This window comes from Abrus precatorius, unplaced genomic scaffold, assembly GCF_003935025.1.
Source record: "Abrus precatorius isolate BTA unplaced genomic scaffold, Abrus_2018 Scaffold4, whole genome shotgun sequence".
In the NCBI taxonomy this organism is placed as follows: Eukaryota; Viridiplantae; Streptophyta; class Magnoliopsida; order Fabales; family Fabaceae; genus Abrus; species Abrus precatorius.
In genome coordinates this window covers 16,553,961-16,579,439 of record NW_020874384.1, presented here as the reverse complement: position 1 = coordinate 16,579,439, position 25,479 = coordinate 16,553,961, and the positions used below count along the sequence as shown (strand labels likewise).

The 25,479-nt window shown below is 33.9% G+C and overlaps 1 protein-coding gene across 1 annotated transcript; it reads right to left on the bottom strand.

Annotated features, from left to right (window-relative positions):
- Positions 1-813: 813 nt before the first annotated feature.
- On the bottom strand, positions 814-24,483 carry LOC113866209. Its single transcript, XM_027501089.1, has 23 exons — positions 22,607-24,483; positions 22,063-22,261; positions 21,912-21,971; positions 21,070-21,174; positions 18,401-18,541; positions 16,527-16,589; positions 15,849-16,079; positions 15,674-15,757; positions 14,938-15,095; positions 14,196-14,727; positions 13,378-13,548; positions 13,173-13,232; positions 12,100-12,222; positions 11,301-11,576; positions 9,117-9,182; positions 8,796-8,924; positions 7,897-8,715; positions 7,497-7,777; positions 7,104-7,327; positions 2,889-3,112; positions 2,592-2,759; positions 1,511-1,783; positions 814-954 (listed from the first exon to the last, which is right to left on the bottom strand). Exons 1-23 carry the CDS (start codon positions 24,481-24,483, stop codon positions 814-816), a joined length of 6,405 nt encoding a protein of 2,134 aa, XP_027356890.1.
- Between the last annotated feature and the right edge of the window lie 996 nt (positions 24,484-25,479).

Sequence of the window (25,479 nt, the reverse complement as noted above, 5' to 3'; positions counted from 1 at the left end):
AGAACCAAAGGACTTAATAAAAGACATAGACTAAAAAAATTGAATTTTACCACAAATTGAGGATGATTGAATTTTTTTCTTCTCTTTTATTAATAACTATAAAATATCATCTTATTCATGTTATAACTCTTAACTTTTAAGATTTTGTCAAAAAATAGTGAAAATAATTTCATTTTTATCATTTTCTTTGTAATATTAAAAAAAATTATACTTGCACTACATTTCTAACAAGAATCAAACATAGACATGAATGATTCAATACTTGTATTACATCTCTAACAATAGGATTATGGCTCTGGCTTCTGAGGCTGACAGAAACACAGCTAAACTGCATTTAGCATTTAATCAATTAACAAGCCCAATATGAGTAAAAGAATAATAATAGTACACATTTTCATTACTTTTAAATATACAAAGAGTACCCCAAAATATTTCACTTCCCTTTTGTTGAGAATCTCTGTATTTCCATTATTAATATAGTTACCTTCTTTCCTTTTATATATAAATCTGATTGATTATGTAAATAAGGTAATTAGGGGTCAGCTGTAATTACTCAATCAATTCCTATAATCAAAGGATTCAGTTTGTACAGAATGTAATTATAAGGACTGCTGAATGACAATGAGAATACTCAGATTTTACCCTAATTATTTTCTGTATTTCTCTCTCAAGTCCTTTAAATAGAACACGAGGTAAGTTTGATATGTAATGTATTTAAGCTGCATTTTTCAAGGTAAGACAAATTTGCCATAGAGCTGCTGGGAACAGTAATGCAAAAGGAGGGTGCAGATGCTATTCAGATGCCAGTTAATCCTAGTATGTAGCAGAATATTCAAAAAGAATGCATTTGGATAACCCGTACTTAAGGCACACGTGTAGGCGATTAGTAAGTTGATATGTCAAGGACCAATCCATTTCCATTCGTGACTCCTTCATTTGCCTCACAATTCTTGCCTGCAAGGAAAAACAATTGCTTTAGATAATAATAAGCTTATCAGTGAGTGAGTAGCATTAGAACCAGCAGTTCAAGCATTCACAAGATTTGACAACTAATGGAAGCTTCTACATGTGATGTGACAACAACTAGATGATATGTTAACTAGTTCAGGATGTATGGTTGATGATAACCAACCATTTTCCCATGAATGACAACCCAATGGCCAGGACAAAAAACAATAAAGAAAATATCCCAGTTTAGGAATAGTTAGTTACTCAGCCAATTAATGATGTCTAAACTCCAAAGAGTGATTAATGAGTCAACACTTAATATTCCTAAACACGTTTTCATATGATGAATTCCTTCTATGTTCATTTCCCTTGTATTTTAACTATCATGATCAAAGTAGAGTTTTTGACATCTGTTGCTTTATTCATATAGAAATATTACAAATAATATTTTCCCTCCAGTAATGCTAATGCAAATTGATTGACAAGAAAATTGGCTGAATAATAGAAATCCAGCTCTTGGAAAACAAAGCTCTGAAAGATGAATTAATATTATTATCATTACCTGAAGGTGTTTCCCAAGATGAACTTCAACATCGGCACCAAAGGATAAATTATCAGCAAGTAACCTGAAAGGATCTTCTGTAGGACCAGCAAAAACCAAAGTAGGAATCTGAGGCACGTACACCATCTTCCATCTAGCCTGGCCAAACTCTCCCTTCCCTTCTATTCGTGGCATTAATTTTTCAAGAGTAGCCGTTGCAAGCTTGTCAAATGCAACTTGACCATCTTTTTTTAAAATGGATTCTGCGAACTGACTATCAAGTCTTCTGGCAACCTGCATTAGTTAAAACAATTAATAAGACCATGCTGCTAGAACGAAAAACCATGAGAGCACTGATCTTTCACGGATGAAACTATTGACTTCAAAACTAAAATTGAATAGAGCAATTTTTAGATCCAGCAGCACGTGGAGGAGATTTTGTGACCATAACATAGTGAATACCTTAATATCCACACACAATGGTCCAAGACTGAAGTTACTTGTTTGGTTTCAACTCAGAATTTTTAGAGCTTAATTGGGTTGGCGGTTAGTTCCAAACACCATACTGGACCACTTAATCCTAAACCATAAACCCAATAATGAGGATATGGGACCGCAAGTTTCAAATTTGACTCCAACTCTTATGTGATAATGGTTATATATGTCACAAAAATAGCTAAATTGGCTCATACAATTGAGATTTCATTCTTTTAGTAATTGTTGTGAGATGAGTGAAATAGTTGTCTTGCCATTGAGAATGCCTGTACTTGATTTATTCCATTTCATTAATACAGAATTAAATTTACAAAGCAAAAATAAAAAACAAAATCAAAGTTTGGCAGTCACAGCAGAAGGAGCCAGGAGTCTCCTAGAACAGAGAGAGCAAGAAATCTGCACATTAAAAAAATTACAAGTGCAAATAAAGGTCATTGGAGGCAGCGCTATCAAAATAACAGCCAAAGTTGCAAGGCCGCATAATTTTTCAAAAAGATAAGCATACAGAGACTTTATTCGTGTTGAGTTTGACAGTCACAGCTAAAAGTTGAATGCAACACTTAAGTTTTGAGCTCCAAATTGATCAAGCAAGAACAATGTCTTTTACCTCAATTGATGATAGTGTATCATGTTCTACAAAGTCTTGCCAATTGCTAGCTCGATGTTGAATTCTATATTGCCTCTCCGATCCAACCAAGGTTAAATCTAGCATTGGATCAAGTCCATACTCAGGCTCAAACTTTGCAATGTTCAGATGCTCCCGTTTTAACCTCACCTGCATTTTAAATGAATTTATCAACCTAAACAATGAGTTTAGAAAGTTACAGACCAAACTAAAATAAAACTAGTTGAGAAGAAACAGCAGGTTAAAGTTCATCGTTGCAAAATAAAAAATCACACAAACCTGTGTTGCCACTAGATCAACTTCACCATTCTCAAATGCCAGTACGCCTCTAGGCTTTATACCTTTGGGATGGGCAAGACCATTCAACTCAAGCTCTCCACTAACAGCAAAATTAAGAATCAAAGGATAAACAATCTTCAACTCTGGTCCAAGCTCAAGCTTCAAATCACTGAGGTAGATTCCTATATTTGGGGTTATCTGCACTTCCTCCATGCCCTTTTCCACTTGAATTGACTCACTGACTGCCATGTGTTTTTTTTTTTTTCAAGAAAAATATCATCATATAACAACAAAAAAAGCCATTTTTGAAAACATAACCCCGTAAACTACTAATTCATCAATATCATAAGCATATGTATAAATAAAGCATCTCCTGAATTGTATAATGAACCACATGGCACAGTTAAAAATAGTCGACAATAGTCCAATTGGGATCAGCTTCTAATTCTAACTTAAAGGAGCTTTTCAATTGTAAAACCCCACTTAAAACCAAGTTCTGTTAAGTTTACAGGTGTTTACAAGAGAAAGTAGATGAGATTTTTATAAAAAGTTGAGAGCTTATCTGAAAAGTTTGATTAATTTTATGTTCTTGATTCATTTTATTTTCTTCTCTCATAAGTGCTTGTAGATAAGTATACCTAAACTGACTTAATATTCTTCTTCTTTAAGCAGCAATGTAGTGACAAAATCTGCAAGGATAGTTTCTTGCCAACACTATAAAACGATCTTCTTAGCTTCTTTGTGGTGCTTGATTAGTGGCTGTTTAGACTTATACTATTAACTACTTTCCTAGAATAGAGCTATATTACAAAAAGCAAACCTATCCAAATGAAAGGAAATAAACAAGGAGACTGTAAAGAGAAAAAAAACAGAAATAGACTATCCTAAAGCAGTACAATCTACAATAATATAACAACTAAGTTGTTAAGAAACTTGAGCTTAACTTACTCTCAAAAGTTAGTTCATAGGAGGAGGACTACCCTAACGCTTACAAAGAATATTCTGACTTTGTTTCTAACCAATGTGAGACTTTTTAACACACACCCCTCATGCCTAAGATTGGACATCTGGTGTGTGAAATTTGCAGGATTGAACATTTGCGAACAGTCCAACATTCAAACTGAATAGACTCTGATATTATGTTAAGAAACTTGGTCTTAACTCACTTTCAAAAGCTAGCTCATAGGAAGAGGACTACCCTAACCCTTAAAAGGAGTATTCTGACTCTATTCCTATCCAATGTAGGACATTTTAACATAAGTTTTATCTCATTAGGTGAAGTCGGCTACATGAATCACACAATGTCATTGAGTTCGGTCAAAAATAAATCTTTAAAAATTTAGTTATTCAAAATGTTTCATTTAATAACTTTGTCTAAAGTATTTTTGAATCTCCCTTGACCCCTCATAACCAGATTAAGAGTTATGCAATCCACTCTCTTTACTTGCAATTGTAAAAGTCTTCTTTGCACATGATCAAACTACCTTGTACAATTTTTAGTTATTTTTTTTCATTATAGGTACTACTTCAATATTCGCTCGTATACTATTATTTAGTATCATATCTTTTCTCATGTGTCTGATCCACTTTAGCATTCTTATTTCTGTCACTCTCACTTTTTTCTCATGTTGTTATTTTAAAGTCCAGTATTCACTACCATATAGGATACCTGGTCATAAAACTTTCTTTTTAGCTTGATATGTACTTTATAATCATAAATAATTTTTTATATCTTTCTCCATTTTAATCACTCAGCTTGTATTCTGTGACTAACGTCTTCATTAATTTTTTTATTATTTTGTATAATCGATCTCAAATACTTGAATTTGAAAAGTTGTAGTACAATATTGATAAATTTATATTTTACAATATTTTTAACATAGTTTTTGTTAGTAAATAAGGAGTTAAATAGTAAATAAACTTGAAAATATAATAAAAATTGCATTAATATTCATAATTGTATAAATGGTTTAGAATTTTAGATTTTATTCCAATTCTAGACAATTTTGCTTAAAAAGACTTAATTTTGTGCAGAAGTTTGAGCTGAAGATGTTTGAATTAAAAATTGAAGTGAAAAAAGTAGAAGAATTGAGCTTAAAAGATAAAGAATCAAGTGTTATGTGTTAGGCATAGCCACTTTGAGTGCATAAAGTTAACACTTTGAAGAAGAAAATCCATGAAATTCAAGTGAGTAGCAACTCTAAGTACTAAAAGTGAACACTTCAATAACAGAAATCCTGAAGAGTCTTGCGCGTGTCCACTCTAAGCGCTGAGAGTAACTACACCCAAGGCTAATTCACTTACGCACAGTGCGCGTAGCCACTCTAAGCGTCGAGACTAGCTACGCAAAGTGTGCATGTCCACTCTAAGCAATGACAATAGCTATGCGTAAGGCTTTTCCATATAGAACACTTACGCGTGGATACTCTTACCACTTAAAATGTCCACACAAAATAACAGAATTTTAAAAATCACTTTTAAGTATCGACTTTAGATGATTTGAGTTCTTACCTTAGCTATAGAAGCTTCTAGAAGACCTTTGATGTTATAATTCTCAGAGATTAAAGTGTAGAAATAGAAAAGGCAAGAAAAATATTATAAATAGAAGTTAAGAATTCAGATTTGGAAGTCTTTTATCATTTTTTTTTTCTTTTCATTTCTACACCTTAGAAGAGTTAGAATGGAAGATTGGGAACGACTTCCAAGCTTTAGATCTTGAGAAATCAGGCTGGAGATTAGATTTACGAAAAAATTCTACAACTCCTCTTCTACTTTTTTTCTCTCTTTCTTTTAGGAACATATTCTGATTTCTTTTTGTTATGGATTGATGGATCTGATTTTGATATTATAAATTGATTGTGGATCTGGATTTTAAGATCTTGATTGTATTGAACGTTTAATTCTTTCTTTAATGCAATTGTAAACTAATTATTCATTCAATTGAACTTAGAGGAATCTTCATCAATGAAAATTGAGTTTATTTATCAGATCTGAATTAAATGTCAAGATTATAGATATTTTAGGGATAAGAATTCATGATCTTATGATCTCTTAATTTCTAATGTCAAATGCAATGTTTGATTGAATTACACCTAAAGAATTAAGATAGTTTAGTTAGATATAAAGATCAATGAGGCAAAAAATTATCCTTTGATTAATCTAGTAAAATTGATCATAAATCAATTAAGGAACTTAGAGTTTAGATCTACTTCAGTTTTGCAATTGATAAAGAGATGAAATCAATCCTAACTTAATTTATATATCATTTCATTTTTAAATTAGTAGTTTTATTTTGCTGTATTTTTTAGATTTTTGCACTTTATTGTTTTTATTCTCAAATGATTCAAAACATCTCCAATATTCGTTTGATTCAACTAGTTATTAATTTGTGAAGTGGTAATTGATAGACCTAATTCCTGAAGGCGATACTTAGGATTCATATTGATTTTTAAATTTTATTACTTGCTAGAACTATCTAGTACACTTGTTAGTTAGTATTTTCAAATTTTTGTGACAAATATCCTCTTTAAACTTAACTTTCAACACAAGATCCTCATCTTTATTTTTGCTAAACCTACTACAATAATACTTAAAAGAAATAAATGTCATAATAATAAGTAAATCTACAATAAAATAATTATTCCCTTTATATTACAACCTAAAAAGACGTAACTTTTTTTTCTATGGTTTCCTTTTTTTTTTTTATCAATACCATGTTTCTTTCCTCGGCCTTCATAAATTTTCATTGTATCCCTTTTCCTTCTTAATAAGAAAAAGTAAAAACATGTTAATAATGCTGTATCAAATAGATATTTTGATTGGCAACACAATGATATTAAATTTAAACATGTTAATAGAATCTTATCATCCTGAATTATTGTGAATTGACGACTAAAGATTAGAATCTAAAAGCTATATATGATCACAATGGTTACCTTGATTTATAACAATTAACAAATAACACTAATGTCATAGTTGGGTAGTTAAACAAAAATAAATTGAGCAAAGATGTAAATTCATGATTTAAATTGAATGCAGAGTCATTAGATTGAAAATGCAATAGTGCAGAAATTCAGAGTCAACTCTAATGTATATAAAGTGTATGACATGAGAGTCTTACATTTACAATAATAATTAAGTCAATTTTGATTGTAGAGCATTTTTAAAAGGAAATGGGACAAGATCATGCTAAACAATGAACATGCAAAGCATTACCAGAGCTAGAGGATTGAGAAATTTTAGTTGTCAAAGAAGAAGGTTCTGAGCTGAAGTAAGGGGAAATATACTTTGAAGCAAATGTTTCGCCATGAAATCTATTTGAAGCAGCACCACCCCTATCATGTGGCAAACATACTTCTCCATGACTGAGTTTAATATTTCCAGAAATGTTAGGTTGCAATATGGAACCAGCTATTTGCACATGGGAGTCAACCCGACCACTGACAAAAGTATAATTTTTTTAATAAGAATCATGTATAGGCAAATAAAATAAAATTACATTATCAATAGTCAATAATATTTAAGATTTAATGGTCTCATCAGCTAAATAGTCCATGAAAAAGTCAAGACATAACCTAGATCATTTGTCCCAGAAGTTAAAAAAGCAACCTTAAAATATCTTTTGCTCGCACTTCTAGACCTTCACACTTCAACTCAATCTTGTCACTAAGAGCAGCTTCCTTAGTTCTGAGAGGTAGGTTCCCTTTTACCAGCAGCTTCCCTTTTCTGTCTAGCCTACTTTCCAGTGAAGTGATGGATAACCTGTTTGATTTCATGTGAACAGATCCACTAAAGTTAGTTAGTGGCTTTTGGAACACAGGTGAAGATATAGATGCCCTGTGGAATGATGCATATCCATTAAGCACCGGTTGATCAACTGTACCTCTGACCTGTTAATTCAATCAATATGACAAGACTTTAGAGAAGACTGACCTGTTAATTCAATCAATATGACAAGACTTCAGAGAAGAAAAATAATTATTTGACAAAATTTTATTGACTCACCCACCTTAAGCATGATATCAGCTTTGCCATGAAGCCAATCGGCATAAGGAGATAAAGCTGTTACCAGCATCATTCCCCCATCTTTTATATCAAGATCAACCGTGACTTCTTTAAGATCTAGAATTTGCCAATTTAAACCTTTTAGGCTTTCTGCTAATTGAGTATTCCAACCTCCTTTGTTTCCATGTCTAACAACTCTTTTGTCTCTGGCATCATCAGTGATCCCTCTCTTCTTGTTCACCCAATCAGGAACCCAAGTGGCCCTACTCTCATCTAATTCTACATCTTGCTGTAACATGTTACTTTGTGATAAAGTAACAGGAATGGTTCCTAGAATTAGTACATGACCATTTTGGGTCAAAGGCTCAAATTTTGCATTGAATAGAAAACGACTGGTTGAGGTTAGAGAAGCAACAACTTCTGCTCGTTCAAGATCAATTCCACCAATGGCCCCATCAAGGAGTCTTATTTGCACATCACATTCTGGTTTTGCTAAACTTCCTCCAAGATCTCCTTCCATATGCAAGTTACCCCTAATGGGTGCAAACAATTGCTGCAGAGAATGAACACCACCTGTTGCTGAAGATTCAATGATCTGAACTACAGTTGGGATCAGACTAACAGGAAAATTTAAGACAGAAAAATGAAGGTCGGTTTTAGGCCCTAATAAAGCTCCACCAGCATGAACGGTGGCATTATCCTGCTGGATAAAAATTTTCTCCAGGCGAAGACCATCATCATTACTGTAAGCACCAACTGCCATGACATGCTGGGTTTTATATTCTCCCCATTCCCAATCCTCCCCATGAAAGTCAAATTCTGCCTGAAAGGGAATTGAATAAGAAAGTCAATCTTCAAAAAGTAGATTTATGCTAACTACAATAATGCAAACAATAATTTTACCAGGGTGTCTCCATTCCCTCCGCCACTGGCAACAAGAGAGCCATTGCAGTGACCTCTGAGGTCAAGTAAACCAGGCAGACTCAAATCTTCAAGATCATCATTTGATGGACCATGATGCCCCCTTAATAACTGCAAGTTGAATACCATTAATGCCAGACAAAGTAACTTCAAACATGCAGTGAATATCATATGTATCATTAATGTTAAGAATTAATTAAAAAAAACATTACATGCACACTTCACGCTATGAGCACAAACTCAGATGCATCCAGTATTGTGACTTTCAAAAGGAATATAAACAAAATGATCACTTGATAATACCTCAAGCAGTTGCTGAGTGCTTGTAGAATATAACCCCATCGAGTGCAAACTTTGAATAAAAAAATCCTACAACAAGTGACATGGAAACATGCATAATCAGTATTCTTTTTCTTGAAAAAATAGATGAACTGCAGGTTTTAAGGTGAAGTATACAATAACAAGCATTAGACATACCACATCATTTTCTAAAGGCCTATGTATGTAATAAACAACTGACAGGCATTAAAAAGTTCAGCAGATATAAACTTGCAAACATATATAACATACAATTATAGGAAAAAAAATAGTACGTCAAATATGATATTGAAACTTGAATGTTTTTCTATTTTAACAGTTATAACTCACAAAACATAGGCTGATTAGAAACAGAAGCACGGTGAAATATGATGTTTATATACTTGGGGGTTCTGCATATCTATAATTATTAAGATGTCACACATCAATTAGGAATATGGCCAAAATACTCCATCTAAGCCTGGGACAATCCTCCTCCTATAAGCTTGTTAGGCAGTCTTGTTTCTTAATGTAGTATCAAAATCTGTCTAGTTTGAATGTTGAGTCATCCACAGATTTTTTGTCCTGCAAACTTCACTCAATAAATGTTCAGTCCTAGGCATAAGGGAATGTGTTAAGATGTCCCGCATTAATTAGGAATGTAGCCAAAATACTCTTTATAAGCCTTGGGAAATCCTATTCCTATAAATTAACTTTTAAGAGTGAGTTAGATTCAATTCTTAATAAAAATATATTCCTCAACGAATGCCAAACATATAAGTAGTCTTATTGCACATAGGAATGTAGGAGAGATTACACCAGAAGATGGTTAACTCCCTACCCCAGAGCCATGCTCCAGAGAAGAATTATCTTTGCCCAAGCTAGAAGTCAAAAGGAATAATAGAAAGGAAAATAACAATCCTTGTGTCTTACTCCTACATATAACTACCCTCAACTAGTGGTGCAACCCATACCAAAACAGAATCATCACAGACTGACTAACCCACGCATCCTGACCTACTCTATTTATTTTTGTTTCTTCTAGTGTAAACCCTCCATATCCTAGGCCCCTATCCTTGGCCAGCTACTAATCAGCCTCTATTGTTCTTGTTGCCCAAATTGAATCAGATATGCACTTTCTTACATACAGTCATACAGATTTACTATCTGAAGCACAAGGAAGCTTAACAATTTTAATTATGGCCTCCATCACTTGTTGAGCTTCAAAAGAATCTTAGAGAAACAATTTAGGATGTGGATACTTGTTTCAGTAATAATAACAGTAAAATACCAGAAAACCTCCAAAAAAACTAATAGTTCACATATGAAACTTGCAGACAACAAAATACACTAGATGAGGTCAGTTAACATTAATGCATCAATAACAACAATAATAACTACACTTGATAGGGTTGGCAAAATCTTATTAAAAAAATTATCAATCGCTTCCTAAATAAGGATGGATATAAACTAAAACCCCTTTAGTAATTCAGCCCTCATTTACCTGGATTTCACTGTCTTTCAAGCCTTTTAGATGGTAGAATTTGACAACTACATTTTTAAGATTTAATGTTCCAAATTGATAGGAAATCAAGGTGTAAGAAGTCTAATTCCATTTCTGTAGGACATAAATATTCTTGCAATCTTATAAAGTTATTTAACTGGTTAAAACTTCAATTTGATACAAAGGTCCAATAGAATATGAATTATGTATATGCATTTTTTAATCAATAGTGCTATTTTTATTATTAGATCAAAAATTAAAATCCAAGGAAAAATTTTAATGCTAGGCTTTAAAACTTTCAACAAGCTAAAATTAAATGTCAAAGTCAAACTTGTATCTGATTCAAACTCAATCAAAAGGAAAAACAAACAAGCCACAAGCATGAAGAACCTAAAATTGAATTTGGCTTTCCTTAGCTTTTTATTTGTATCTACCCATTTAAAAGAAAAAAAAATGCTTTTGGGGGTGGCTTGGGGCTGGGAAATTAAAGTGCATTCAAATATACTTGAATTGAAACAAAAAGAAAAAAAAAAAAGATGACCTATGGCTTTCAAGAGCACCAAATAGACCTTGTGCCTAGACTCCTGAATTAACAAACATGTTATAAAGATATAGTCATCAGCAAGGAATCTAATTCAATTGATTTAGACTCCAACAATTAATGACATTTAAGCAAGTAATACAACCTTTGATCTTGAAAGAACAGCAGGATCCGTGCTTCGATAAAGAAGCCTTGCAAGAGGAAGCATCTCAGCAACTTCAGCTCTGCAAACTTCAAGTTTCATTCTCCACCTTCCCATTGAGGATATAACATCACCAAGATGCCCAGGGATGATCCTTTTTAAAATGTCATCCTCTTTTATGTTAACAGGGTTATGATCTCGGGTACCAGGTAATATATATTCACCTTGCATTTCATAATGACTGTTGCTTTGTTCAAAAACAGTCTTTTCAATAGTGATCTGAATAACAGCACATCAACTGACAATCAGTATCAAACATAATGTCATGTGCAGTTGCAAAGAAGTTTTACCAGTGCAACATAACCAAAATGTGATGTCATTGCTTATTACTATAACAAAACAATGATTAATAAAACGGTGTTGTTTGTGTTGCAATATAACGAAAAAAAATGACACCAAATATTGATAAGCCTAAGGTTCATCACAGTAGAAGACATTGAACTGTGGAGATAATGAACCAAGCAACTATAGTTTTTGTTAAGATTAAAGGGATATTGTAATGAATTCAATTATTAAAAAAAATGAGATTCCTGAAACGATTACAACCTGGAAACTGATAAATAAATGGTACACACCTAGACAGTTGCTAACATCATGTTGACCATCACAAGAAGTAAACACATTCATGTCTCGTTAATTTCTAGGTCAACTCTGGTCATGCTAAACAGTAAGTTATTTGATTCCTGGGATAGCAACTCAAATTAAGGTGCAAAAAAATAAGAGAATGAACTTAAGCACTCACAACATCTCCACTCCACCTAGCTGCCACATCAAGGGCTTCACCAAGCACTCCACTGAACTTTGGCCTAAGTACAGATAGGATTCCATGTCCTCTTCTTTTTTGGAGATTAAGCTGGATTTCTGCCTAGGAAAAAAAAAGCTATCAGCTGGAAAACACCATATATTCTTTTCATTACATGATCACTGAATAATGCCTTGACTAAATCATCATTCAGACAGGACTGAACAGAAAAAAGGGAGAGGTGAAGAGGAGGAAAAAAGCAACAAAGTTGATAGAAAAGTCAAAACTTACATATTAGAATTAATTGTCATCTAAACTTTATGCTACCTGTCCATCTGTCATCTATGTGCATCTTTTCTATATTTTATGTAAGAAATATCTGTACTACAATAGAAAGGGATTCCTAGATTTGACATCCACTTTCCTTTTCCCAGAAAAAAAAAAAAAACAGATGTTGATTTTTATTGTAATTGAAAACAGAGGATAAAATCATCATTTTAAAGTAACCACAAAGCCCATCTTAGGTACAGTCCCTACTTTAAGGAATATTATTTAATAGATATTTTTAATAAATTATGGTTTATAGGTCAGTTTTCAAATATAAGAGAAAAACTGTCATGTCATTATATAATTAAATAAATGTAGATTTTTTTTACTACCATCACTGCTACTTCCTCTCGTATTAATAAAAACATTATGGGGCTTCTCCTAACAACTTGAGCTTTTGGGATGCTGGTCCTTAACACTGATTAGAACCTACTGTTTTCTGTCCGTCCTTTAAGCGCAAAGGGCTTTTACATAAGAGGGTAAAGATATTAACTAAGAATAACCATTGCTTGGCCTTCTCATAGTAGCTTAAGATTGAGATGATTATTAACTAGTAATAATTGTTGTTTGTCTAGAAAGCTGGTATAGATTTAATCCCTTTGCAGAACAGAATATTGAAAAGTTTGTCTAATCTCCTTGACAAAATTGGATCAATTTCATTATGATCAAAATGTGCATAGGAGGGCACAGCAAAGGACAAGAGTGATAAGGAATCATGAAGTAAATAGTTAACTAAGATGACTTACCCTCTGTATAGTTCCCCTGAGGGAAGCAAGCTCCAGTTCATCAAGTGGAAAATTTCGTACCTACAAGTATGCCCCAGAAAAGCAAGAAAAAGGGAAAGAATGACTTTCAATATTAACTTTTGGACTAATATGAAGCGTCCAAAATATGCAATATAAACAAATAGATATGAATTCAAACATTGGACCCAAAATTTAAATAAGCTACCTCCAAGCTAGCTGAATGGCCTGGTTGAAAATCTACATTAGCCCTTAATTGTCCCTTCTGAAGAGAAATGGACAACAATTGTCCGCTTTCCAGACCACCTTCACCACTGAGCTGTAGCGGCCCAACAAAATCCACTTTTAGACTTTCATCTGGCCTACCAGAGGCATCCAACTATACTCCAATAAAGAATGGAAGTTAGAAAAACTAATATATATAAAATAAAGCCAGGCAATCTGATTGTTTCCCATAAGGACAGCCAAAACTTGAGGACATAAATATGTACTCCATTCAGAAAATAACTATATTTTAAAATATGGAGACTACAGGGAAAAAATCCTTTAGGAATAAATTATAAATATAAGTTCTTTTATATACTGTACAGAGGAGAAATATGAAAGGATAAGACAATTCACATGGGGATGAGCTGATCTAGACTTATAACTATACATTGATATCAATCATATCAAACATAATAAATCAATGGATATTACATAATATTGAAGGGATTTTAAAAGGGAATTCATGGTAAAAATATTGCTTGTAAGGAATAATTAACCGCTCAACTGGTTAACTAAGTCATGTGGTTACTTATCAACTGCTCTTTGAACATATAAGCCAATTCAGAAGTTAATTGCTCATAAATTACAACTAGCTTTACCAAGAATCCCACCCCTTCCCCCACAAATATTAAATTCCAATCTCTTAAGTAGAATTCTTGTCCGTGATCATACTACAATGAGATACAGCCAAGCAGCATGTTGAATTCATGATATCTTAAAATGAAACATTTTTTGGGAAGAGAAAGTTTTATTCATTACCTTGATAAACTTGGGAGAAACTCTCATCAACCCAGACAGCTCAGGTGCAAGCATCAATTGATTCAATTTGAGACCAGAGATTGAAACCTCACCAACAAGACTATCTACACTTGCTTTCTCCAACATTTGCACATGCTGCTCGTTCTTGTCAAAATTTTGTTCAATAATAGTGGTAGTAGGTTGACTATGTTCTGAAACCTTTCCCTGAAACTTAATTCTTCCAGTTGCTTTCAAAAGCAAAGGTCTTGGAAAATCCAATGTATAAGTCGTAACCAAACTAAAGAATTCAAACTCACGCATGTGTAAATCAAACTCAACTCCATCAACAGTAAATGGAAGGGCTCTTGGTGCATAAGACTCTTCCCTTTTAATAGAAAAACTATCAGAATAAGGTGTTTGAAGTCTCATATACAAATCAAATGCAGCAGAAGTAGAATTAATAGTAATGAAATCATGCGTGACTATGATATCTCCTCTGGCATCACTGAAAGACCCTTCTGCTGTAGGTGCAGTCCATTTTAAATCAAACTTCCTGCAGTTTTTAAAAAAAAAAAACTATATAAAACAACTCAAATCAAGATAGGAAAGAAGAATTGACAATTTGGCACGGGCCAACTTGAAGTACAAGATCCATAATCAGGACTGGAGGAATGGTTGAAAATATAAATATATAATAAACAACAATATCATGGAATCTAAATCAATAAAAACTAATCAAAATTGAAAAAGTGTATAATCTTACGGTCTTAAAAGGGATCCTGAAAGTTTTGTATCTCCATTTAAATCCCCAAATTTGAGTGGCATCAAATGATGATAACTGGGAATGTAACGAAGCAAGATTTTTTCAAAGGCCAAACTTCCAGAGAAGTTTGCATCTATTGCTGTCTCATCATCCTCAGCCTGAGAACCAAATAGTGTACATTAGCAGGGATGGGGGACAAACTCCAGAGAGAAATGTTGTGAAGGCATACACATGAGAAAAAATATTCACATTCTAAAACTCCTTAGCCAAATCAACAAAAATTGCTAATTTCCGGAGTTATGTGTGTGAAAATCACTACCCTTAAGTGTGTGATTATCTCTTGACTGCATTATGTGGATTACGGGAGACATTCATAGCTAACAGAACAGGTGATAGAAAATGCAAATAATTTATTGATAAATTAAAATTCCTCCCCTACCTGAAAAGAGGGTCATAAAATGAGAGTGTATAATGGTGGCAAAAGTTCATGACTGTGCCAAAACTTCCAAGTCTCCCCCCCCCCCCCCCCAACTAACTCAGTCCAAATAAATTAGTTAATTAAGCCCCATAAAGTGGACATAATGGTGATCCAACATTACATGATTGTGGTAACTGTAACACCTCTCTATATTCTAGAAAATGGTAAGAAAAATGACTATTTGCTTAATAAAAGCATGCTACCTCATGGCTAAGAAGTTAAGAAAAAACCATTAATAGTTTACAGGTAGCTAAATACCTCTGAGCATATCCATACAGACCCAGCCCCTCGAATTTCACCACCATCCATGAGGCTCGCCCTAATTCCATATAAATCAGCAATCTGTGCTATGAAGTGGAAGTGTTACCAAACATTAACAATGAGTTGCTACTCTGAACCACCCTGTGAAAAATTACTACCACTTTCAACTTACACTGTTATCAGTGTTGAAAGTGAAATTGGCAGACACATACGAAAATGGTACACGATCAAATGCTGCCAGTGCTCCAGCCTCTTTGCTTTTAGCAAGTACTTCAGATGCTACAGATGCAGGAGTGTCAACATGCAAAGAAGAGAATGTCCTCGAAACCATTCCAGTTCCCACAAATACAGGAGTATCCAATGGACCTTCACAATTAAACAGGCCAGTTATCGATCCTGCTAGCTGCAATCAATGAACCTTAATTATGAAAAAAGAAAATAGAAATGCAAGGGTTGATATTGGATTGATGGAAAGAAAGTTGACCTTATGGGTTTGTCATGTCTCAAATTTTGAAAATCTATAATGTCACTCTTATAATGAGTCACAGATAGCTTTCCAGAATTTTGGAAAATCTAGGCCTAAATTTTGTCAAAAGCTCGCTTATTAGCTATGAAGTATAACACGTATAAAGAAATGAAGGTACTTTAAAAATAGTAAGGAAACAAAGAAGCAAAATGAAGGAATTTTGTGAATGATTATAAGGTAAACTTGCATAAAACTTTAATGTTCCTGTTTTAAAATTAAAAAATTGAGAGATACAGAATGAAAACAAAATATAAACATGAAAATGATCAGTTTATTCAAAACTATGAACTATTAAGCCAATGCATAGAACTCAAGAGAACATACCGGGAACAAGAGAGATCTCACATTAAAAGTTCTCATCAAAGCATTCACTTCAACATTGGGAACCTGGAAAATTGATCAACAAAGTATTACAGGAAAGTAAAAAAAAATCCAACTATCTTTCCTGAAATTCAATGAGATAGGAATATGTGAAATGGATCGTAACAAATCTTGCTCCTTGGACTGAGTATTTACCATGTTCTGCCATTGACTAGCTACATCAGCAATATCAACTGTGCAGCTTTGCACATCATAAAAGGGTGAACCATGTTTACTTTATATCATATAGCTCATTGAACTTCAGCTTTCAACTACATCATATATTGGGATGAAGATTTGAAAGATACATAAAAAATGGCTCCTACTTCCTACTATATGTCACAAACTTGAATCAAGTGTGCAATATGATTATGAAGTTCACTTTTGATTTAGTAGGATGTAAGGGTTTTCTAAATTAAAATTATTAGGGAATGAATACTTAAGGCCTTGCTTGGATTAGGAGGAATGAAACATAATTGAGTAGGATAGGATGGAATAAAATTATCAAATGATTGTTTGGATATTTTATGATAGCCTTGAAGCTATAACCTGCATTCAACAGGGTGTCAAGGTTCCATCCTCTCTCAGCATGGTAGCAACAGATTGCAGTCGTCTTGCCCATGAATTTCAAGCTGCATCTTTCTCCCACAAAAACGTTAAAAAAATTAAATGGGCCATATAATCAGTTGCTCTAATGGTTTGGATTTTTTTTTTTTTTTAGTGGTTTTGTTTGGATCTAGTTTGGGTCACTATAACCAGATTTTTTGTAGACCCCTATCAACCACTCAACACAACCCTTTGCACATGCCCAAGCCAACAAGCAACCAAGCACCAAACTAGCCACCCACATCACCTCAAGTACCAAATCATGAAACAGGCATGTCATAAAAACCAAAATTACGCCAAATGGAATTGAGTTCTGAAGACCAGAACCGTAAAAATCACAAAACAGCATAAAAAATGCAATGTCAGTACAAAACAACACTCATCAGAGACTTCTCCACAGTGACAGTCTTCACAGAACCCTTAACATATAGATCCAACACTACCACCAATCCACCATCCACTACTCCACCTTTCAAATCTCCTCCCAGCATTGAGAACCAAGACCAGACATTGCCAGTAATGATAGGTAACTCAACTAGTTAGTAGAATAAGTAGTTTGTTGGGCTGGGACTATTAGAGAGGATTTTTGTTTCTTATTTACAGGGTAGTAAATATAAGGAACAGTATAAATTATAGGAAGGGAAAGAAAGAGAGCATGGGAGTGAGAGTTGTGGGAGATTTCCTGGTTTCTCAAATATCCAGGAGAGCTATTGTTGTATCATTTTCCTGATTTCATGTTTTTCTTCCACTTTGTCTCAATAAAGATTCACTTTTCTTATCATAGGTGCCAGTTTCTATAAGTTACCACAACCAATCACCCATGGGCCTTGAAAATTTCAAAAAGCAGCCACCCTAGGCTCTGAAAAGTGCAGAACATGATCTTCCCTTTTTCTTTATTTTCTAAATTCAAACCAACACATGAGAGGTGAAAGCAGAAGAAAGGATAACACAAAAGCAATAGGAGAATATAAAACCAAGTTCCATGAACTCAAGACAGCAAGATGGATAAATACTCCTCAAGGTGAATGGTATTGCTCTAATGCCATGTTGAAACTTCAGATTTTATACCAGAAAAACAAAAGAACAGGTAACAATGTATTATGAGATTGATAGTAAGATGTTATGTTACACACCCTAATACAATAACCTAATGCAATTAGTTATACTATATTAACTACCATACTATCTTCTAACAAAATAAATAAATATGTAATGTCCACACACAAAAGTACCTGACACCTAAGATTAAGTTCTCCTTCGTCAGGATGAATGCCAAAATCTCCTGAAGCTTCTAGAGGAATGCTACCAAACCAGCCACTTGCATTGTGTAAAAATATTCTTTGACAACGGAAACATAAACTTCCTGATATGTTCTGCAATAACAAGCATACAAAGTTCAAAACACAGGAGAGGAAAACATCAAAAACTTAATTTTGAGTGTGCCAACTACAGAAATATTTAGTATGGTTGCAGATCAATATGCCAAAGTACATGATATGCAACCAAGGACCCAACAGTCATCAACAGTTGTTTATATGCAGTTGTTACTCACTAGTAGAAACAACAATTTAAAAAATAAATAACTAAAACTTGATAGCTGGGGGTTGACCAACACTCACACAGGTGATTGACACCAAAACTAGCACCCTACAAGCATTGGATAACACAAATCTACAACTCAACAAAGACATAACCTATCAAGGTAGGTATCAAGGAAGTTTAAGCCATGTACACCAACTGAGTACAAGATTTAAAACATATTAGAGGAAGGAAAAAGAACCCAAGAAAGCAAAGTATCAGTCCATATAAACCAAAAATTCTAGAACTCAGGTTGAAAAAACTAAAGCTTGGCCTAACGGATCTCCACCATATGAATCCATTGTAGAAATCCCCTCTAAAAGTCAATTTTAGAAAAAGAGTAAATACACAATTTAGTCCACGGGAGATATATCTCATCCACTTTAGTCCTTGAAAGTTTGGTTATGGACAATGACAAAATAGTCTCCAAAAAACAAGTTAGCCCTTCTGTCAACAATAGATCTTCAAAAATCCTAGTGGAGAAGCTGTTTTGGCATGTTAAGTGCACATGTCTCCCCCATAGTGTTACATGTGTACAACTGTGCATTCATTATGGTTTTCAAAAGGCCAACTAACAGAAGGACTAACTTGATAGTGTTTACAGAAATTTGGGGGACTACTGTGTGTTAGCAAACTTTTAGAGACTAAATGCACACAAGGTATATATTTAAGGGACCAACTTGTGTATTGACTCAAAGAAAGAGAGAGATTTAACAACATATTGCTTGTGACACAAGCAAATATTGCTTCTAAAACTGGTAAACTACAATCCTTAGACTAGATTCCATTTTCTTGTCATAAGCAGCTGTGAAGTCAGCCACAGTCCTGGTACACCAAGTCATCAAACATTGAAAAGAGAGAGAACCAGCTTCCCTACCTAAGAATCATACAAAAGAAAATGCTATAAGACATATGACCCATTCAGTTCCTTTTTATAACACAAAGAAGTACCAGCTAGTCACCACTCTTTTCCAATTTCTAACAGCTAAACAGGAAATTGGTAATGGAAATCCAAGGGATAATTATTAGGGAACATGATATAAGACCACATTTTTGTTAGTTTAAGGCCCTCAAGATCTTTGCTGCAACAATAAGAAACTTCATTGAAACGTATAAACTCAGCCATTTTATCCACTTTTCTGATACTAACTGGAACAATGTCTATCCTTCGTAGATATGTAACATCGTTTAACCAAAATCATTCTATCTCTACAAAGGCTATAAATATAATCTCTGAGATTACTTATTTACCCTAGCAAAGGGAATGAAAGTTATCAAACAGAAAAAAAGTAACACACCACTTGAGCTTTAGCTCATTGGTGGACAATTTCTGCAACAGAAGTAAAGAATGCAGGTCAAATCCCCTTACCCTGGCACACTCCTCTCCCGGCTAGCAGCATACATCTCCTCCAGACCCCCCAAAAGGGGAGGGGGGTTGGTCAATCAAAGCCAATTTTGAAATAATAAATGAACAGATGTAAACAGGAGATCTCAGAAAGTTCATGCTCTAAAAGAGTTCATGCCATGAAGAAAAAAGTTGATTTCCACATGGGCTCTACGTATTAGCACAACAAAGATGACAAAATTAGACCAGGAATAATTCATACAAACAATTGTAAAGAAAAATATGCACCCATGTATTTACATTATACAATAAGTGGCAGGGCCATAAGGGTGTATATGATTACATGATATATATCAAAGGCAAGAAACTTCTATATTTAGTGAATGCAGAAGTAGCTATCATACAGAATGAAAACTAACAGAATTTATGATCTAAGTTTGAAATAACCTATGAAATTATAAATGCTAGCCCATCAAGAACAATAGATGAAATTAGAAATTTCAAACTAAATTACTAAAAAGCGTAAGGATGGACCCCTCAATCCTCCAAATATATTTTGTCTCCAAATAATAGTTAGACTCCCACTCAATGCACCACATCAAACAAGAAGGGACAATTACCCACACAAATATCGGTACTTTCTTCCCAGCCCTCACTAAAATTCCTTATTTGTCAGAAAATAAAGAGATAAATTATTATTTTTGGTACAACAATTTCACATATTTAACTCATAAATATAGCTTCTAACATTTGATATTTATTAATCCACAATGATAGATGAGGACCTGATGAATATAAAGCTCATCAGTCGTGTATCACCTTGAACATAAATTATATTTTGCTAGTAATATAAAATACAATTCATATATAACGGTTCAGTGGCCTTACAAAAGGGTAACAAATATATTGCAAAGGAAACTTCAAGTGTCAAAATGGAATTGCATAAAGCATCCAAATACAGTCGAGAGGAAGACATACAGAAAAACAAGATGGAGCATCTGATAGTTGGAACTTCAACCCCATTACATCAAGCTGTCCATGAAGATTTGGAAAAGTTTCACCCTTCGACATGCACAGGTGAACCTAAATATAGGAAAAAAATATATCAAGCAGGTGAAGCTATATCAATTCTTAATAATAACTAGCAAGAAGCAGCATGCAATTGCCAAGATAATTATAACAGTGCAAATAACTTGATGTAACACCGGATTCATAAATTTCTAAAACCTAAGCCAAAAGATACAGAACTTTTTTTATTATGAAACAACATGGATTCAATATTGAATGGTCTTATATAAAGTTGAATCTACGAAACAGTTGAGGGAAGAAGTTTCCAATGACATGTCCAAATGAAAATTACAAAGGACCTGCAAGTTTTAAGTATTAAACATGAAATACACTTGAAAGACATTATAACACAAAGAAAGTTTAAATAACCAATAATCAGAGTAATGATCGGGGCCACTGAAGCTTCAGTAGCCTGTCCAATCTAATGCCAAAGAACATATCTTCTAGGGCTTAAGCAAACCAAAAAAAGCCATTGAAACCAGCAAGTTTTACTTAAATTAGAAAAAGAAGAAATCCATTGATGAAGGGAAAAATAACAGCCAATCAGGACAATTGTTCAGGTGACTACTCAAAACTAATTGTTCCAGTTTAAGAGGCAGATTTTACGTTTACAGCCCCACTAAAAATCACCAAGTATACTTAACCAATATACTAGAATTCGATAAATGATCATTCCCACAACTGAAACTAAAAACAAGTTTAACACTTCCAAATAGAATTTGAAAGTAACTGAATTTAGGTTAGAGAAGCACCTCACCGCTGGCCCTCCCTTTAGACCATGTAATTGGAATTTCTAGGATCCTTTCAAACATCTGCATGGAACATAACCAGGCATAAACTAAATAATCATCCATAAAAATCCAATGGCAAAATATTGAATTTCCAAGTTAAGATATACGTTACCGGGACAAAAAGATGGTCAATTTTCAAATTAGCATGCCATTTCTCCTCAACCGTGTCGACAAAAACATTCACAGACAACCAGCCACCATCTTCGCAAATATCATCTGACCTCCATGTCTTACAATTTCCGCTAAGTTTTACATTTACACAGTTGTAGTGGTTACGGAATTTCACATGGCCATTGACATTCTCCATCTCCCTGAAAGTAAAACATAGATAAGAACACTTAAATCGATGCAGATCATCATTTTTCAAAATAAGACTTCAGTTTCCAATATAGAAGCATCCCTTCAATATTTAAAACCATTATGACTTCATCTCCCAGCCACTAGCTTACAATCAATAGTAAAAAAATATTATACTATAAAAAATCGCACCTCTCAACTTTTAACTTACAGTATGAAGATTAACTACAATTATAAAAAATTCTAAATCATTTGAATGAATCCAATTCATGATTAACAAATATTGTACTCCTAGCCTTATTCTAATATCCAGGTTAACTTCCCAGAGTGATTAAATAATAAATGATAATAGCTCTTACCTAGCTTCCCTGTCACCATATGTAAGTAACATCACAGTTGCACCTCTAAAATGAACAGAATCCAAAGTAACAGGAAGAATCATATTGAAGCCTTCAGACTGCATAACATCAACCCCATCTACATGTTCTGCAACAATATCTTCAACTTTTATACCTACTCTAGACGTCAACTTTTCAAATAGGCCAGAGAGGAGGCGAGATGTCAATTCCTCAATATTTCTGAAAAATGAGGTTAAGCCAACTTTCATAGTTAAGGAATCAAATGAAACTTGAAAATATGTTACCAACTGAGGTACCAAACCAAATCTTTGGCCCCCAGTTGCGGTAAATTCAGTTGGACTGTGTGCAACATGAAGTCCTAACTCCTCATTTTTCTCTGTACTACTATTAGCATGAGCATGTTCTGCAACATGCACACTAGAATGCAAATCTTCATATTTACTCTCCCTTGTCTGTGAAGGGAGATCACTGACCAATTTTAAATAATCACCATTAACATTTTCATTTGCCGAAGGCAACGATATTCCCAGATCTCTGAATCGCGTTTCAATTTGGCTATCGTCACTTTTATTATCATCACCACTGGCAGCAGATTCTGCAATTTTGCCAACCTCACTTTTTTCAAAATGCATATCATGATTTGTAGATCCCAAACATCCAGAAGATGATGAAGGCTGCCCAAACTCCCCATGTGATTGATTGCAAAAGTATGCATGTGCTGCAAATGCACTGCGTTCGAGAATTCTTCTTTTGGTAGCAACACCCGATGCACTAATGTCACTCCTCTTAGCCTTCCTCTTAAATTTGTGTTTGCCTCGCCCTTTTATTACTTTCAACCAATATTTAAGTCCTTTTCCAGGGAACTTCACTTCAAATGATTTTTCCAAATCTCCATGTTTCATATCATAATCAACACCTGTGTCCACATGACTATGATCGTGCTTCCCCTCACTCATGCAGAAAAAGGAGTTGGAGTTTGCTGCTCCCTCTGAATGAGTTGCAATTTCCTTTAAATCATCGTCACCCTTGGATGGATCACAATTCTTCTCGGAAACAAAGTACCCTATCTCCACAGCTTTCCTGGCTGCATCATCCCTTTCTCTTGCCTGCCGCGCAGCCACTTCTTCTCGTGCAAGCCTCCTCACTCTAGTTCGATAATTGATCCCTTCTTCAGATGACAAACGCTTCTGAACACCTAGCCCTTCAGACGACGGTATCCCTAACCAACTATAGTCCTTCTTCTGCACTACCAACACACACGGATGTGACAAAACCGCATCAAACACAAACTTCCCCCTCCTCAAACTTGCAAAAGGTAGAAGACGAACCTTAACAGAGGGAGCCTCACCACAAGAAAACTCCTCTTTATGTGGCCCAAATGAACATGACTCCAATGTCACACTCAAGGGTGAGATTTTTACAACCTTGCCAAAGTTAATGTCACGCTGAATATAATCACTGACTACTGAACAAACAGAAGGTAAGAGATTGGTTTCAACAAAACCCTTGGCTTTATTCCTACCAAACCAAACCAATAAACACAAGCCAGAGATAACAACAATGTAAACAGAGGCTCTCATCAAAAGAAGCCCCTCATTCCACAGTGAAGTAAAATAATTCACACTGCGAGAAAAAGGTGGTTCCACTTCCTTGAAGCATTTCAACCTCGACCCTCTTGTGAAAACAAGGTGTTTCCTCAACAAGTTCACATTTTGCCCACAAAACCTAAAAGCTTGCCTTAAAGGGTAACCATGTTTTGCCAAAACAGTGCACTTTTTGCATTTGGGGAAAACCCTTTTCTCCAAATGATTGTTTTTTAAAGCGTTGGTGCCTTCCAAAGAAGCACGAAGCTTAATCCCAAAAAACGAGGTGCTCATTGTCTCATAAACCTGCATCAATGGAGGGACCAAGAAGGTGCTCTTCTCAGTCCCTTAACAATTCAGAAGTTCCCGCGCATGCGGAAAGGAACGTAAGGATTGGGAACTGAAGTAGACAGCAACAATGTTGTTTCGTTTTGTGCGGGAAATGAGTGTGAAATCTTTGTTTGTCGTGGAGTGACTAAAATAGAATAGAATGTTTGTTTCCGAAGGATGAAGAAACGAACGAGACACGAGGAATATTACGTTGCTTGCCTTGACCGTAATCGAATAACAAGCTGCCTTCAACGCTGTCGTTTACTGACATCTCCCCGTAGGAAAACAAATATATAAAAAAATTAAGATATTTTTAATACATAGTTAAATTAAGCGTTGATTTAATAAAAATTTATTAGAATGAATAAAAAATATTTTATTTCAATAGATTGTACTAAAAATTAATTAAAATAAAATTATAAAAAACATAAAAATATAAAAAAAAAGTTGCTTAACAAGTATTTAAAAAAAATAGATTGTTTCTAATTAAAAATATTATATTCTTTTATTTTATTTAAATTTTTAATATTTTGTATAAAATAATTAAAATTTGTTTTTACTATTTATTATATAAATATTTAAAAATTAAAAAAGAATAATTTTATAATTAAAATAAAAAGTATTCTTTCAATTTAAATATCATTAATGGTTTAGTAATTAAGAAGTTAACAATACTTATTTTCTTGTTTTAATCTCTTCCAATGTGCCCTCGTTCTTTTTATCTTGTTTCTTTCAAATAATTATTCATCATAATTTTTTTTATCCGACTTGCAAACAGAAGGTAATTTTGCTTGATTTTTTTAATTATAATTCTTTCAACGGTTTACACTTTTTAAAAACCATTGAGTATGGTTTATTAAAAAATTAATTTTAAATAATAGTTAAAACAACAAAAGAAAAAATCTTTGATGTAAAAATTGTACGATTGATAATTCAATACGATTTACAGGAATAAAGAAA

What these genes read in the sequence shown, in the direction of transcription:
- LOC113866209 (XM_027501089.1), bottom strand. Translation starts at nt 24,483, where the DNA reads ATGAGCACCTCGTTTTTTGGGATTAAGCTTCGTGCTTCTTTGGAAGGC. An exon ending in AAGGGAGGGCCAGCGGTGAG is followed by an intron (nt 21,175 to 21,911) that starts GTGCTTCTCTAA and finishes TCCTATATTTAG; the next exon opens with GTTCACCTGTGCATGTCGAA. An exon ending in TGAGATCTCTCTTGTTCCCG is followed by an intron (nt 16,080 to 16,526) that starts GTATGTTCTCTT and finishes CATTGATTGCAG; the next exon opens with CTAGCAGGATCGATAACTGG.